Here is an 18456-nt window from a genome sequence, read left to right as displayed (position 1 = left end):
TAAATAAAAATTACATTAATTGTTGGAAACCAAATCTAGCTATCGCATCACCTTAATTGAACCATGATGGAATGAAATCCATGTCATCCCTCTCAGCAATTTTAGTTTTTGAATTATGGACCATAATTCAATTATTTTTTTAGAAAATGTCTTTAATAAATGGAGTATGCTGGTTATGAAGATGGTTGAATAAAGTACATTTAGGGACAAATCAAATTATTTTTGTTCAGGTAATACTTTGCTAGACCATTAAATAGGTCAGTCGTCTGTGACAATATGCCTTTAATAATATTTTTTTTTTTTAAATTTCCTTTTCGGCCATTTATTTCTAAATTTTAAAAATTGTATCACCCATATTACCCTCACTCCCTTCCCCCACCCCCTTCCCGTCCCAGGTCCAGCCACTGGCGACGTCAGAGCCCTCACCTTTTGGATAGGGGCTCGTTAATAGAGTTCCCGCTTCCCGCACAAGTAGCCCTGTGGTAAAACGCTCGCCTGATGCGCGGTCGGTCTAGGATCGATCCCCGTTTGCGGGTCCGTTAAGCTATTTTATTTCTCGTTCCAGCCAGTGCACTACGACTGAAATATGGTTAGACTAGGTAATGCCATACATTATTTATATTTAGGATCCCCTACTCCAAGGTCTGTAATCTGTGTGTCGGGCCCTGTTAAAATGACATGAACTGTGAAAGTGCACCACGACTGGTATATCAAAGGCCGTGATATGTGTTATCCTGTTTGTGGAATGGTGCATATAAAAGATCCCCTGCTGATAAACGAAAAAGTAGCCTATGAAGTGGCTACAGCGGGTTTCCTCTCTCAATATATGTGTGGTCCGTAACCATATGTCCGACGCCATATAACGGTAAATAAAATGTGTTGAGTGCGTCGTTAAATAAAACATTTCCTTCATTGTGAAATGTATAAATACGTACAGACGCCATTTTACACCTTGTTGCATTGTACTAATTAAAACACTAGGGGCGGGATAAAGCTCAGTCGGTAGAGAGCTCACCCGAGAGACCGGCCTCGGCTGTGTCGTGGTTAAGCCATCGGAAATGAGGCTGTTAGGTACTGGGTTCGCAGCCCGGTATCGGCTCCCACCCAGAGCGAGCGAGTTTTAACGACTCAAATGGTATGTGTAAGACCACTACACCGACTTCTCTCTCACTAACCACTAACAGCTAATCCTCTGTCCTGGACAGACGGCCTAGATAGCTGAGGTATGTGCCCAGGACAGCGTGCTTTAACCTTAATTAGATATAAGCACGGAAATAAGTTGAAATGAATAAATGAAATCACCCGAGGTGCTTGTGTCATAGGATCGATTGGGTTTTGCCCGTCCCACGACTGGTATATGAAAAACCGTGGTATGTGCTGTCCCATCTGTTGGAAAGTGCATTTAAAAGATCATTGCTACTAATGGACACATCTAGCCAGTTTTCTATCCACATTTTTTTCTCTTCAAAATTACCAGATGTTTGACACCCAATAGCCGATGATTAAAGAATCAGTGTGCTCTAGTGGTGTCGTTAAACAAAACAAACTTTGCTAAACACAATACAGTATTAGTAATATAAGCAGTATTTCAAAGAAAACTATTCAGTGGACCATTACTGATCCGAGGGCGTAGGAAGGTGCCAAGAAGTGTGTGTGTGTGTGAGAGAGGGGGGCGCGCGAGCGCGCGCACACACACACACACACACACACACACACACGTGGTGTGTGTGTGTGTATATATATATATATATATATATATATATATATATATATATATATCTATATCTATCTATACTGACACACAATGAAAACGCAAGAACAACTTTTTATTGCAAATAACGACAAACTATTAATGAATTGATGGATAATATAATCTGACATTAATGACTGGTATTCATGAGATACATTCACATGGAAACATGGCCAGTTATCATCAGTATTCGAGTTGCATTCGTAATCGAAAAGTTCAAACCCCCCCCATGTCAAGGTCAGTTCTCTGGTGTGTCCACCATTGGCCCGTGAGCATGCATGAAGACGATGGGGGAAAGGATTGGCACAAACATCTCAAATAAGACACAGGAATGTTCCTCCACTCCTCCTGCAACGCCTATGCAAGCTCAGTGACGTTACGTGGTGGTGGCTGGCGGTGACGTACACGACGTCCTAACTCATCCCACCTGTATTCAATTGGGTTCAAATCCGGTGAAACGGCGGGCCAGTTCATAACGGTGATACCGGCTTGTTGCAGGAATGCCTGGGTAATTCTTGCAGTATGTGGACGGGCATTGTCTTGTTGAAACAGAAGGGGACCTCCTGGTCTTCGGTGACGGCGCAAAAGTGGCTGGAGAACTGGTCTTAGAATAACGTCAACATAACATGGGCTGTAAGGGCATCATGGACAATGATGAAATCACTCCTGAAATCACAGTTGATTGCCCCCCCATACCATCAGACAACCGCCGCCAAACCGATCACGTTCCCTCACACATCCGTCAGCGTACCGTTCATGGAATCTCCTGTAAACACCTGCTCTTCCATCGGCAAAGGAGACAGAAAAACGGGACTCATCTGAGAAATCAATGCTCAGGTAAAAGGCTGGTGGATGATTACCATTCTGGAGAGCAAACTGTAGTCTCGCAGCACGATGTTGCGGTGTCATGATGTTACCGTTGTACGGGCGTCTGCATCTGAGTCCAGATGATGACCGTCATCGGATGGATATGCCTTCCGTGACGTCCTATCGTGTTGCTTGCTGTCATCGTCGCAGTTCTGAACCGGTCACGGAGGTGGTGTCGTCGAATCTGCCGATCTTGGCGTGGGGTCGTAACGGGACGTTGACCAGGTCGAGGTCGACCACGGACACACCCGGTCTGTTGATGACGTTCAACAAGTCGTCCAATAGTTGATGGATGGACTCTGAAGGTCCTAGCAACTTGGCTTTGCGAAGTCCCCCCTTGAACCATGTCGAACGCTCGTTCCCTTTGTTCTTCTCTGAGTGGTGGCATTCATAATGTGACGAGGAATATGACACCGTTACGTGACTTTTATGTGTCCACATACTGGCATTTCACGTGCATTGCATGCCGCATGACTGAGCATGTAGTGAACGCATTTCACACCAGTTTGTGTTTCTGCTATTGTATGTGTAACGAGAACAAAACCCAGGATTAAAACCCAGACAAAAGTATCAATCAATGGCTGCCTCTCATAAACTGTTATTTTAAGTCCAATAAATATATATTTCATTAATCACAAATATATATATATAAATATATACACATACATACATACATACACACACACACACACACACACACACACACACACACATATATATATATATATATATATATACATACATACATACACACACATGTAAAAAATATACATGTATATTACAACGTCACCGGTTCGGTGGTGGCAGCGTCATGGAGTGGGGCGGCATCTCTATCCACCACAGGACCCCCCTCTATGTGGTGGATGGCAATCTGAATGGAATCCGCTATCTGAATGAGATTATCCGGCCGTTGGTTCTCCCAGGCCTTCAGCAGATTGGCGGCGGGGCAGTTCTGCAGGATGACAATGCCAGACCCCACCGCGCCAGGGTGGCAACGGACTTTCTCAGACAACAAGGTATCGCTAGGATGGATTGGCCAGCATATTCGCCTGACTTGGCCCCAATAGAGTCGCCTGGGACGAATTAGGCAGGAGAGTTCGGGATAACCATGCCCCTCCGGCCAACCTTCATGATCTAGGTCAACTTCTTATGGCAGAGTGGCAGGCCATTCCCCAAGAGTTCTTCAGACGTCTGATCAACAGCATGAGGCAACGATGTGTCGAGTGTATTCGCGCCAGGGGTGGATTCACACACTATTAAACGAATGTTCTAATGTGTAAAATCCATGTTTGACAACCTTCAACTTTGACAGCATGTCATGTGACTTTCTTGTATACAGTGACGTTTATTTGTGGTTTTTTGTAAATATGGAACAATAAATAAAAAATTTGATGTAGTTTACATCATCAATCTAATACACTCTGAAACTTATTTGGTTATAAATTTTTGACCCTTAAATTCTTTTGAGTGGTATATATAAACCATCGCTACTGCTATAAAGTGTGTGTGTGTGTGGCGGCCACGTGACCCCCTGCCACCGCTTCCTACGCCAGTGGATCAGCTCTTCCCATAAGCGAACGAGACAGGGGGTGGGGGTGGGGGTAGCTGTGCCCCTAGTACTGGAGCGAAACATCAAATTAGTTCAAAAATAATAGCGCTATTAGAGAATAATGTGCTAACCTGACACATTTTAACATGTATTTGCTTCATTCTACCCTCAAACTTAGTCTATGTAAAAATGCGTAGTGATTCCTTTGCAGCCCTATATAGCTCTTTCGTAGTTGAAAGGGTGCACAGCACCCTGTGTTAGTGGTACACATTCGTTATTTAAAAAAAAAAAAAGAAGTTTATTCGACCACTCATGGCCCACCATTCGTCAAAAACTAATTTTGGGAGAATTCGGCCCCAAAACATTGTTTTCAAAATTTTCACCGAATATGTGGGCCAAGGACTAAAATAAATGTGTCTATGATTCGCCCACGCAGTGAATACATACGATACATGCAATTGTGTTTACATGTACATCTTATATTTGGAGGGGTTGTTGGATATGGATGTGAAAACACCAATATCAATGTTTTCACCACTATAGTGCGGTCTTGTATTTAAATGTTCACCTCATATATTCTGACTTCCGAATGGGTTCTTGTGCTTAAAGGGTGCACGGCACACTCTGTGAGTGGTACCCATTCGTTATTTACTAACAACTTTGTTTATTCGACTACTTATGACCCACCATTCGTCAAAAACTCACTTGCGAGAATTCGGCCCCAAAGTTAAACTGTTCTATATTGGAACCCACCAGTTTAATAAACATCAGCCTGTTGAATCTTTGGGGGCTTAGTCTGCTTTCAACTTTGTCCTTTGTTGAATTCTGGACTTAAATGTCTCTCTCTCTCTCTCTCTCTCTCTCTCTCTCTCTCTCTCTCTCTCTCTCTCTCTCTCTCTCTCTCTCTCTCTCTCTCTCACACACACACACACACACACACACAGAAGACACAGGTAAGATCGATGCTAAATACTCACGCAAGTTTAGTATGTCGGTTGGAAACTTATCAGCCAAATTGTTAATAACTTGGTCAATGTATATATTTCTGATTTTGGAGAATCTCTGTCTGAAGAATTCATTATCAGTGATTTCGATATCTTTGTACTATGATGTTTGCCCAGAATGGTCAACACTTTATTCATTTTCGCTGTACCATGTTTCATGACACTCAGGGTCCTTTTGTGTACAACAAGCACTACGTCTAATATGAGAGAAACTTACATAATCTGAAAAATCAGACACCGATGACTGTTAGAATATCGATTAGTAATGCTGTAAGTAATAGGCTGTTGGCTATACACTTATGCAACCCAATAGCTTTTTTTTCTCTGTCTCCTTCTAGGGATAGTCATAATGTTTACAGCTGCTTCAAAGGATTGCCATCGGACAGACGATGGCTCCGTTATTTGTTTTGATTTGCCATGTAGAATGGTTTGTAGTTCTCTAAGTTTGTCATACCTAACAGAAGAATCAGAGTAATATTAGTATAATCTGTGAATCGTATTATGCTAGTTTTCACAACAATCAACCTCTTTACCAGCTTGTGATACTGTTAGGTGCAACCTATGTGCAACACAATGCACTTGCACAATACGATGCAAGATGCGTGTTCCTCTTCTTTAGCTTAGCACCCAAACCATTTAATCTGACAGTCGTGACCGATCGATGCACCATCAGTTCCTAGACTAAACACTTTACCTAACTTGTCATCACAAATGTTTTTACGTTTCAGAAAGTCCACCAATGCTTCTTCTATGTCTGCTGCAGTGCCTTCGTTTTTGTTTTGTTTTTCATGATCAAGAAAGGTCACACACACTTCACCCTTATCAAGATAGCGGACATAATATATATTGCTATTTTTTTCTCTCAACAGCTTTGTCACAGGTTTCGTCTAGCATTATCCCATTGTAGTCACTAACGTTTAATTTTTTTATCTGGTCTTTTTCAATAACATCCTGAATAATTTATTTTTTTCAAATTCCATAATAACCTGTGGACGTTTATAATATATCTAACAGGGTCATTTTATTATGTGTATGTCATGTATTTATTATATGTATTTTAGTAGTTTTATTTCAGATCTCAGTAACAGCATTTCACTTGGTTATACCAAGCTACGAAGCTTTGCACTACTCACCTGAACACATGCATGCTCTCTGTCAACTAATACCCTTTCCCTTTGTCTTATACGTCTGTAGTTTGGGTGTTAGGTAACATTCCTGGGTAAAATGTGTACAACCCTTACATTCTGGGCATTCCCAATCTGACTTTTGAGAGACAAAACTTACAACTTTATGTCGTCTTAAAGTGTTGACCGTTTCCAAGATTTGGAAGATCAAGTTAAGGTTAGTAAGTAGATACAATAGTATAATGTTAAACTGTTAGTCTGTAGTTTATAGTATTAAATATAATTAATGGCTTTAATATATAAACCCAAATGTGTTATGTGTTAGAATATATATTTAGGTAATGATTTACTTACCTTAAATCTGTGTAGTTATTAATTTAATGTTATCAAGTAAACATGTACATGCGATTGATACATATACTGTACTTAAATAAAGTAGTATGTGTATATGTGGATGGATGGATGTACGAGTTTATACTGTGACGACCGAGCGTCTGAATGTTTTGTGAATGGCTGGTAATAACCTCCCAAATAACTACAGAAGGCAACGATGACAAAACAAGTTTGTAAAGTTCAGTAATTTATTCTGTAACAACAAGGGTAAATAGTTTTCCAACAGTCTCAATAAAAAGCTTCTTGCACTTCACTGCATTATTTCAATATCAATCAGTATTTTCTATCAGCAAGCACTTTCAGGTCATACACATTGACCAATATGTCATTAAATGTTACTAAGAACTAACATTGTCTCAGTTATATGTATTCATTAAGGTAAGTAGTATTCAGGTTGCCTATTTTATCAGTAAACTACATAATGCAACTACACAACTATTTCCATTATAAGTAATACTTCTATATTTACTTATACTGCAACTTCAGATGTGCTAGTTTAATATATTGCTTTATCTTTAATACCACAGTTAACTACAATATCTCTACTACTATCTCTCACTAGTTACTACGACTTCAGTACTATATTTCTTTACACAGAGTGACACTATATCACTCTGTCACTTCAATACTATAATAACTACACAGGGTGACACTACATCACCCTCAACTACTACTTTAACACTTTAAACTACACAGGGTGGCACTACATCACCCACAACTACTTCAACTATTTTTCACTTCTTACTCTTCACTACTTCTACACTATCGTCTCTTATACACAGAGTGAACTATTTCATTTTTCTCTACTTCAGCAATATATTAAACTACACTTGAACTTCTGTTTCAGTACTTCTCACTCTACACTACTTCTACACTATCTTCTCTTATACACAGAGTGAACTATATAACTTTTTACTACTTCAGCAATATATTAAACTACACTTGACCTTCTATTTCAGTACTTCTTACTCAGTAGACTACATAGATCTATATCAGAAATATCATTTATGTCCAAGGCACTTTTTCTCAATGCTAAGTTTTCACAGTAAATACCATAGCACTTCTGGGCTCTCAGTTTATGATTGAAAGCTAACCTATATCTAAATAATATATTCTAATTAATTAGTATTGCCAAATGTAATTATCATGTTTATTGATGCTACTTATTAGTGAGAATGGCTATCTAATCCCAACTATTTATTTTAACCCCCCCCCCCACAATTTTAGAAAATAAACAAAATGGGTCCTAACCCACCTAATTTAAGGGCAAAGCCAGACTGACGGCCAGCGTTAAACGCTGCCTTTTTATAACTTGTGCTGAATCAGCGCACTGGGAGGGTATTCACGTTTAAAACGACCAAAATCAGCCGGCTGAATTCAGCATACTGAATCAGCGAGGCCTGCTGAATCAGCGAACTAAGAACCGCCCCATTTAAGCTGGGAATGGGTAGTCACGCTAAAACCACACCCGACTTCCTTATTACTAGTGTAAACTAATACCTCAATAAATTATCTAAAAAAAAAACCCCATATAGAGTAAATTCTAATCTTATTCATGTTCTTACGAAAATAATAATTTTAACTTTGGTTTTCCAAAGTGTAGTTGTATTTACCGCTGAAAAGTTGGACAGCTGTGACCCGAATGTACAATAAATATAATTCTTGAAGGTCACGGTCAATCAATCGGCCATTACTGCCATTTGCAAGTGTGTGAAGAGATAAACGTGATTTTGTTTTTAAATATCAGAAGTGACAAAACACTTTGTGCCACGACATGACATCATTGACATATGAATTTGGAATGCACACTAGTAATAATTACATCATTTAAAAGGATCGACATTCGCCCAAACGTAATAAAAGGGACATAAAAGACTTCGTAAGTTGGCGGTTGGTAATGGTCTCATATCGGAGTTATGTGAGCGCCAGTTTACAATTATGAAAAAAAAACCCCACAACAGTATTACTGATATACTGGGTTCTCACAATACTTCGGTGAGTTTAGTGGGTAGTGTGTTTGTATTTTAACATATTTTATTATCAAGGCATTGTATATATTAAGCATTATTGTTATATATAATGTGCTGATCATGTATTTATGGTAGATTATTTGTTGTTATAGGCACACGAACATTACCAGTATTGTGGGCCGATATCAAGTAGGGGCCCTTGTCTCATATGAGAAATGTAGTTGTATCGAACTCGTATGTGTACGGTTTACGTATTAGTATTTATGTAGTGAATGTGTTGTAGAAAACATTGTCTTTGGCTTAAATTAGTACTTATGTATTGAAAGTGCTATGTAAAAAAATATATAATTAGATTATTATTATGAATGTTATTTTGGTGTGATGCAAATGTATTTACTCTTCGTTAATTATTTTGTAGTTTAAAATGATGTAGAATTTTTATGATCAGGAATAATTTGAATATTTTTAATATATATGTGGAAGTGTTAAACGTAGTATTTACAATTGTTATGTTATATATTATAGGGGTTTTGTTCGTGTATGCTGTAAACAAAAACAAGAATCAACAGAACCTGCAGTTTGTGTTACTTTTACACAAAACCCACCTGGCTACGTATAGCTTTCAATTTCAACACCATTTTGAATTTGTAGGTCCATTAAATCTGTAAAAACGTCTGCAGCTATACGCTAGTCTCTTTTGGCCATAAAATTAAACAGTTCTCACCTGCTTTATCTAGTTTTAATTTATTATGTGTGTACTTTATATTAGACTCCCGGTGTCGGATCATAATGAAATAAACAGTTCTCACCTGCTTTATCTAGTTTTAATTTATTATGTGTGTACTTTATATTAGATTCTCGGTGTCGGATCATAATAAAATAAACAGTTCTCACCTGCTTTATCTAGTTTTAATTTATTATGTGTGTACTTTATATTAGATTCTCGGCGTCGGATCATAACAGACTTCTGAAAATTAGTACAACCTTCCTCGGTGGTAAAAGGATTTTTCGCGTTCGCGCGATAACAAATGTTACAACGCATACCGCCATGCGAGTAGGACTTACGTAGCCACGAGTATTTTCTTAACCACTCTGTATTGAAACTTCGGGATTTATTATTATTATTATTATTTTTTTTTTAATTGGTGACGAAGATGCACTGGAATCGGGTTCGATGTTTACATGATCCGCAGACCTACCCTCATTACAGTCATTATCGGATGACTTCTTTGTAAAGTTGTCACCAAAAAACTTCCGTAAGTCAAGCTGTTTATTCATGTCTATGAACCCGTGTCGATTTTGTTCAATACATACCCCCCCCCCCCCCCCCCTACACCCCATTAGCCATAATATACAACAACTTTTGCCCTAAAATCGTGTCTCTTGGCATCTACAAGTCTCAATCCTTTGGGAGATCGGCTCATTTGCTACAACAAACTCGACGAAGTCTTTAATCATTTTTGTATCCCACCAACCGCCCCTACAATGTTACAAAATCCTGATTTTGCCCTTTAGGAAACTGTTACAGTGACTTTAATTGGACAACTGGACACAATGAAGCTGATACAATGACTGTAATTGGGCAAGAGGACACAAGGAAGCTGTTACAATGACTTTGATTGGACAGCTTCGCATAACGAAGGGTCTTGAACTCGACTCCATATTGCGTAAAATGTTTGATTAAATATTTGTTGTGAAATCATCTTATTCCCATTTGCAAGCTGACACGGCGTGGCAGGTTTACTTAAATAATAGAGTCCTGGAGATACTCCAACGTGTCTGAAATTGAATATTTTAGCCAGTATTCCTGTCACATGCGTGTCCTCCATACTTACGTATGGCATGTATTCAGACACGGCTAAGATCTTCATTGCAGCATCAGTGGGCATGACGTACAGGTTTCCCTTAACGTGCGGCGGATACACGACTATTGGATACGCTTCTTTTGGCACCATGTACTTTCCGCCTCTCTCTACAGGGGAAGTCACAAAGTATGGGCCATATATGAGATTGTCCCATTTTCGTGAATTCATCAGCGCTACAAACTTTGGGATGTTTAGATACGTGTCCTCGTCAACTTTCATGACGTACTTGGCTGTGGGGCAGAACTCTCTAATCCACTTGAACCCCATCAAGACTTTGCGTGTCAAGTTGTAGTAGCTTTCGTCAAATTCTGCTATGATCAAGTCTCCCCTTCCCTCTGCTTCCTTGGAGATCGCGATGTTTAAGGAATCGTTTTTACTAACACCTAAGACGAAAAGTAATTTAATAGAAAATTTCTCTATTGACCCTGGCCATGTACCCAGGGTAGACACACTACCCCAGGTATTACGAATCGCCTGTCTTTGTGACTCCATGCGATGCATTGTCATCACTAACACACCCAGCTGATGTCGCTCGTTGAATGTGCACGCTTTGGCAGAACCTTTCAAGAACCGATGATCTAACTGGAAATGTCTGGTTTTATTTGGCTTAAAAAACCATCGGTACTTCAGTATTCTTCTGTCTCCATAAAATCCTGACTCGGAAAATGCTTCGGGAACTGGCAGTTCCGTTAGAATTACATCCGCATTGCTATTTGATCTTTTCCTCGCTGTCACATTTACTGACGGGTTGCTATGCGACGTTTTCCTTTCGTTGACATTTACTGACGGGTTGCTATGCGACGTTATAATCCTTCCAGTGACATTTACTGGCGAGTTGCTATGCGACGTTATCCTCCTGGTGAAGTTGCTGTGCGAATATTGGTTTGTCCTCACGTTGAACACTGTATCAATATCCAATAACTGGAATTCAATAACTGAAAACATAATTGCCACAATAATTAGAATCACGAACACTGTTATTCTCGTCTTCATCGGTGTGGGTCTGAAAAAGAATGAAAGCAAAACCCCAGCTTATATATTGGATATTGTGTTTGCAATATTCATATTATTATCTATCTATATATCTCTCTCTCTCTCTCTCTCTCTCTCTCTCTCTCTCTCTCTCTCTCTCTCTCTCTCTCTCTCTCTCTCTCTCTCTATATATATATATATATATATATATATTAGTTCACTCAAGATTATTTCGTAATGTATTGAACACAAATTACCTATCTATCCATCTATCTATCCACATATCCATCTATCTGTCTGTCTGTATATCTGTCTCTGTGTGTGTGTCTCTCTCTCTCTCTCTCTCTCTCTCTCTCTCTCTCTCTCTCTCTCTCTCTCTCTCTCTCTCTCTCTCTCTCTCTCTCTCTCTCTCTCTCTTTATCTATCTAGCTGTCTAGCTGTCTGTCTGTATGTCTATCTGTCCATTATTTTGTTTACTGACACAATATTGTTTGGTAATGTATTAAACGAAAATTATTTATCTATTTATCTGTCTGTCTGTCTGTCTGTCTATCCATCCATCTATGAATCCATCTATCTATCTATCTATCTATCTATTCCGAGCCATGCCTTCGATGAGGAAAGACGTGTCGCTCTGCTCTCTCGAGTTGCCCCCCCCCCCCCCCCCCACCTGGGGGGACTTATTGCAAGCTACGGCTCTTTATTGGAGTACCGCGTCGCTTACATTGGTTCACGGGCAACCGTGACTTTGGTGTATGGCGACGCGGTAACGAACACGACGAAGAGGAAGGGAAGAGGAAGGAGGAAGAGGAAACCTGCACCAGTGACGGCTCAGGGGGGACCTAAACTGGCGGCTCAACCGCCAGCGGCGGTCCTGTCTGCGTCGCCGCCCCCACCCCCGGGACCCGACGAACCAGTGCCAGCCGACGCAGAATGTCTTAACAGACTGAGCCAGTGGACCAGTCGACGCCGCAGTTGGACACAGCGATCTGCAAATCTCCACGGCGTGCGTCTCCCGTTCCAACCCCTTCGAGGCAGTCGGCGTCGAGTCCCCCACCCCCAGGGAGCCTAGCCATCTCCAAGATCAAGGGCCAGTACGCTCGATACTTGGTCGGGGACACCTCGGACACCAGCTCACTGCCGGGAGGCATTCTTGAGGGCAACTTTAAGAAGTTTCCTGATGGAGTTGAGTGTGCCATCCACGCCATGAACTACGAGACGGGAAGTTTGGACTTGTGGTGACGTCGCGTCGAGATGATCTCTACAGACAGGGAATACTCTTCGAAGACATGGACAACTACACCATCCACAGAGTACTGAAGATCATCGCCGGCGCCCATTACGTCGAGCTAGCTAAGACCTTGCTAGCCCACCGTTGGAGGAAACTGGTGCCACAGTTCAACGCCAAGCACTTCATCTCGTCCCCGTAGTCGCCAACCGTTTCAAGGGCTTAGTTGGACTTAGTTGGCCGGCATTTTTTGTAAACAGTCCGACGCACTTTATTTTGGCAGCCCGTCTAAATGGCTCAAATCACCTTAAAACCCTTTCGGTCGAGCACTCTAATTTTGTTCTTTGGACTTAAATTTTTGTCCAGACGTGAGTAGTATCAATGAGCTCATTTTGGCTTTAGGTCTTTGACCTAACTACTAAATTAGTATTCCAAATTCCGCCCACCTTAAACTCACCCCCCCCCCCCCCCCCCCCCCCAGGTCCGGCCCATATAGATCGGACTTTAAACTTTTAGACCTCCGTTCAAAATTTTATGTCGAAATTATTCTTATTTTAAAAATATTATTAAATAGTCCGATCCTCTCTTCTTTCTCTTATTTATCTTTGGACTGTCCTTTTAAAATGCTCCAAATTATATAAATATTCAGCCGAGCAGTCAATTCTTTTTATTTTTGGCTTGTAACTTTTTTTTTTTTTTTTTTAAATTCTATTAACTTTTTTTATTAATAGCTATTTTCAAAATTCTGGCCGTCTATTTTTAGACATTAGGTCATGGTGTGGCGCAATACGCTATTGTTGTATAAATAAGTACGCGTCAGTGGCTAGGTCAGATCAGGTCACGCTGTAGTAAATACACGCTATCGGCCGAAAACCAGGTCACTGTTGTAGTGTATGTGTATGCACTTTGCTGTTTTTGCCAGCGTACTGGTTTAAATCAACTAATACAGCGTTTGCTTAACAAATAATAACGCTTTGGTGTTACATTGCCAAGATAATAATGAGCGAGATATACTGAGCGATCTGTGCAAATCAAGTTGTAATGCACACATTATATGGGGAAACAGGGTCACATTTCTAAACTGACGTCTGGTACGTACAGCTTGGTCGCGTGCATGCAGGCGTGTAAACAAAATGTATATTAAACTATGTACCGGCCGAATCGAGGTCACGGGTTCTTGCATTTGTTTTTTTGTATTGTCATTGGTTTGGGTTATGATAAGGCCAACGTACCTCTTTAGTCAACTGTGCCACAAACAGAAAGTCCACATGTGAGATGGATATCACTGTTGGGAAGTGTTTGCAAGGTCATCCGTAGACATAAGCAAAACGTATTGTAAGCTATTAAGTGTATCTAATATAAATATGATCAAGCCTTCGTTTTTATTTCATTTAATCCAAAACCATGCCCACTGAAAGGTGGAAGGAGTATTTGTCAGAGATTTATTATAATTCAAAACATCCAGCTTCCTTTTCGGGAGTAAATAAACTGTATCGCATTGTGAAAAAGAAAGGTAAATTTGACATTAGCTTTCACCATATCAAGCAGTGGCTAGCTTTCCAAGACGCTTACTCGCTTCAGCGATATTTGCGCTACAAATTCAAAAGAAACAGACTCGTGGCGACTGGATTGAATTCCCGATGGGATGTTGACTTAGCTGATGTGTCTAATCTTTCTTCGTATAATAATAGTGTGAAATTCCTGCTGATCGCTATCAATTTATTTACAAGATACCTGTGGGTTGAACCATTAAAAAACAAAACACCCGAATCTGTGATTACAGGACTGAAAAACATATTTTCCACTGCACCTTTACCTGAGATCATAAGATCTGATAAAGGGCGTGAATTCAATAACAATAACGTGAAATCTTATTTGAAAAGCAAAGGTATAACATACTACGTCACTCAAAATGAAACCAAAGCTTCCTATGCTGAGCGGATCATACGAACTCTTAAAGTTGCTATGTACAGATATTTTACTTACAAACAGACTTATCATTACCTGGATATTCTCCAAGATCTAGTAGATGGTTATAATCATAGACCACACAGGTCATTAAACCAACGATCCCCTTCAGACATAGATGAGGGAAATGAAGCTTTGTGGAAAGAATAGTACATTGATCCTTTGAAAACAAAGTCAAAACATAGGAAGAAACAATTTAAATTCAAACTGGGAGACTGGGGGAAAAAAATGGTAAATAATAAAATAACAATAAAACAATAATATAAACATGTCATAGTAGTAAATTAAAAGGTGTTAATGTAAGTAGAAAGGGAAAAGGTGGATTATATTTTAGTGTCCAGTCATATAAAAGTAAAGTAAAATTGTAGGCAATATTAATGTTAAACCCCCTCTGGAATCCCAATAAGGATACCAATCCATACGAGATGTAGTTCCAATAGGGGTCACATAATTATTAAAATACCTAAAATAATTTTGTTTTTATTAATCACATATGGTTAAGAACAAAAGTCAAAAGTTAAAACGTATAAGGATTACTAATATACAGCGTATTACTCCTGCCAGAGAGATTAGACGCAGTGTAACCCTTGATAAATTAAACGTATAAAACACAGCACAAAACATAGAACATAACACACCACCACACACACACACACACACACACACACACACACACACACACACATATATACATATACAATTATTATAAAGAAGGGGGAGAGAAAAAAAAATCAAAAATAAAATCCTACAAAACAAACACATACAAAACCCCCCCAGAAAAACAAACATAAACAAACAAAAACAAAAAAAACAACCACAAAACCCCACAAAAACCCCGGACAAACGAACAAAAAACAACCATTAAAAAAACGAGAAAAAAAACAAACAAAAAAGTGGAGCCAAGACAAAAGACTAGGATTTAGGTTGATATATACAAGGGCGCCAGATATTAAGTTCTATATTTGAGAGGGATATTTACAGTGCATGTAATGTCTAGGGGTATATGAATGAAGGAAGGAATGTTTAACGATACCCCAGTAGGGCTATATGAATTATGAATACTGCAGTGGTCCTTTCCAGACGCGGTTATTCCTAGTTCTGGGTAACAATCTATCATCGAGAAAGACATTTAGACACACTGACCAACTTACTAAAGTACAATCGCCAGTGGCGGCAAAAAGGGGAGGGTAGGCTAGCCAGGAGCGGATCCTGGATTTGGTAAAAGTGGAGGGAGGGAGTCGCGATACCCAAAAAGAGGCAAGCCCAAGCCCGCTGAGAGTAAATCCACGGGGGGGGGGGGGGGGGGGGGGTGGTCATGGATATGGACCCCGGAAGTCCTCAAAAGAAAAATGGTAATGGGCCCCTCTTAAAACAGTCTAGTGATTAACACTGTATAAGATGAGGAGAGAGGTGAGAAAAACACACACAAAAAACCCCCACCCACACACACACATGGGGGTGGTGGGTGGTGGGTGGTGGTGGGGGTGATAGAAGAGGAGCCTCAACAGGCGAGGTAAGGGGACCAATGCAAACAGTTAATTTTCAATATACATAGTTTAGATTTTAATCCCTGTATCTGAAACATATTTTAATAATGCTTTAAAAATAATATGACTGTTAACTTTATCAGGATTTAAAACATTGAATCCCAGTTTGGTCAAATCGGTAATAAGTATAAGTGTAGCGTTAGTAAGATCTTGTCTTGCGTTTTTACCACTTTTTAAAGCCTGAAGACTACTAAGACTATCTGTAAATATTACATAATTGCCAGGTGTATTTTATTTAACCAAACTAGGGCTTGCTGGATGGCAGCTAATTCTGTTGTCAATACAGATAACTTGTCAGGTAATCTGATGTGCGAGCCTATTTGCGAATTACCATCACCATTAACCACAAAGGCCATTCCGGTATTGCCCGACGTGGGATCTTTCGACCCATCTGTATATATATGAGTGTAATTATTATAATATCATAGCGGGATTCCTTAGAAAATTACTTTAAAAAAAAAGGGTATATCAGTTTTGTTTACTTCTTTTTTGACAAAAAGGGGATTTTTTGGTTGAATTAGTTCCCAGGGATTGGTACTTTGGTTTTTAACATCAACAGGAATTTCACACTATTATTATACGAAGAAAAATTAGACACATCAGCTAAGTCAACATCCCAGCGGGAATTCAACCCAGTCGCCACGAGTCTGTTTCTTTTGAATTTGTAGCGCAACGATCGCTGAAGCGAGTAAGCGTCTTGGGAAGCTAGCCAATGCTTGATATGGTGAAAGCTAATGTCAAATTTACCTTTCTTTTTCACAATGCGATACAGTTTATTTACTCCCGAAAAGGAAGCTGGATGTTTTGAATTATAATAAATCTCTGACAAATACTCCTTCCACCTTTCAGTGGGCATGGTTTTGGATTAAATGAAATAAAAACGAAGGCTTGATCATATTTATATTAGATACACTTAATAGCTTACAATACGTTTTGCTTATGTCTACGGATGACCTTACAAACACTTCACAACAGTGATATCCATCTCACATGTGGACTTTCTGTTTGTGGCACAGTTGACTAAAGAGGTACGTTGGCCTTATTATAAGCCAAACCAATGACAATACAAAAAATCAAATGCAAGAACCCGTGACCTCGATTCGGCCGGTACATATATAGTTTAATATACATTTTGTTTACACACCTGCCTGCACGCGACCAAGCTGTACGTACCAGACGTCAGCTTAGAAATGTGACCCTGTTTCCCCATATAATGTTTGCATTACAACTTGATTTGCACAGATCGCTCAGTATATCTCGCTCATTATTATCTTGGCAATGTAACACCAAAGCGTTATTATTTGTTACGCAAACGCTGTATTAGTTGATTTAAACCAGTACGCTGGCAAAAACAGCAAAGTGCATACACATACACTACAACAGTGACCTGGTTTTCGGCCGATAGCGTGTATATAGGTTGGACTATACCAATTCAAATCAATTCAAAGTATTAACTGCAGAAAATGGTACCTTTCATGGCTCATTTTCGGAATAACCAGATATTTCTACAACACCCATAGTTTCGCACAAAATTTGAGTACTTTTTTTTACAGGTACCCCATACATGTTTCAAGCACAAGGCTACTTGACACAGTGGTACTACATCAAATAAAATTGCATACATTTTTAGCCCAGATGAAACCAGTGTTTTTTTACCACCAACACACTCACATTTATAATAAATCACAGGACTTGTGGTGTTAACTTCTCTGTCAAAAGTTCGGTGCACCTCGAATTTCGACCCAGCCAGAAATTAATTGGTATAGTGCAACCTTTACTACAGCGTGACCTGATCTGACCTAGCCATTGACGCGTACTTATTTATAGAACAATAGCGTATTGCACCACACCATGACCTAATGTCTAAAAATAGACGGCGCCTGGCGCCTTCGGCGTTCAAGCCCTCTTTCATCATCATCATCATCATCATCAAGCACAGTCTTCTAACATCGGACAGAAAGAAAGAAATGTTTTATTTAACGACGCACTAAACACATTTTATTTACGGTTATATGGCGTCAGACATATGGTTAAGGACCACACAGATTTTTAGAGGAAACCCGCTGTCGCCACTACATGGACTACTCTTTCCGATTAGCAGCAAGGGATCTTTTATTTGCGCTTCCCACAGGCAGGATAGCACAAACCATGGCCTTTGTTGAACCATTTATGGATCACTGGTCGGTGCAGGTGGTTTACACCTACCCATTGAGCCTTGC

The 18456-nt window shown here is 39.8% G+C and overlaps 1 protein-coding gene across 1 annotated transcript; it reads right to left on the bottom strand.

Annotated features, from left to right (window-relative positions):
- Nucleotides 1–10014: 10014 nt before the first annotated feature.
- Nucleotides 10015–12570, bottom strand: LOC121378057 (UDP-GalNAc:beta-1,3-N-acetylgalactosaminyltransferase 1-like). Its single transcript, XM_041506157.1, has 2 exons — nucleotides 12442–12570; nucleotides 10015–11443 (listed from the first exon to the last, which is right to left on the bottom strand). The coding sequence occupies exons 1-2, from the start codon at nucleotides 12568–12570 to the stop codon at nucleotides 10262–10264; spliced, it is 1311 nt and encodes a 436-aa protein (XP_041362091.1). The 3' UTR covers nucleotides 10015–10261.
- Between the last annotated feature and the right edge of the window lie 5886 nt (nucleotides 12571–18456).

Source organism: Gigantopelta aegis, chromosome 7, assembly GCF_016097555.1.
Source record: "Gigantopelta aegis isolate Gae_Host chromosome 7, Gae_host_genome, whole genome shotgun sequence".
NCBI classification, from domain to species: Eukaryota; Metazoa; Mollusca; class Gastropoda; order Neomphalida; family Peltospiridae; genus Gigantopelta; species Gigantopelta aegis.
Note: the sequence above shows the minus strand (reverse complement) of the source record. Positions and strands in the feature narration are given on the sequence as shown.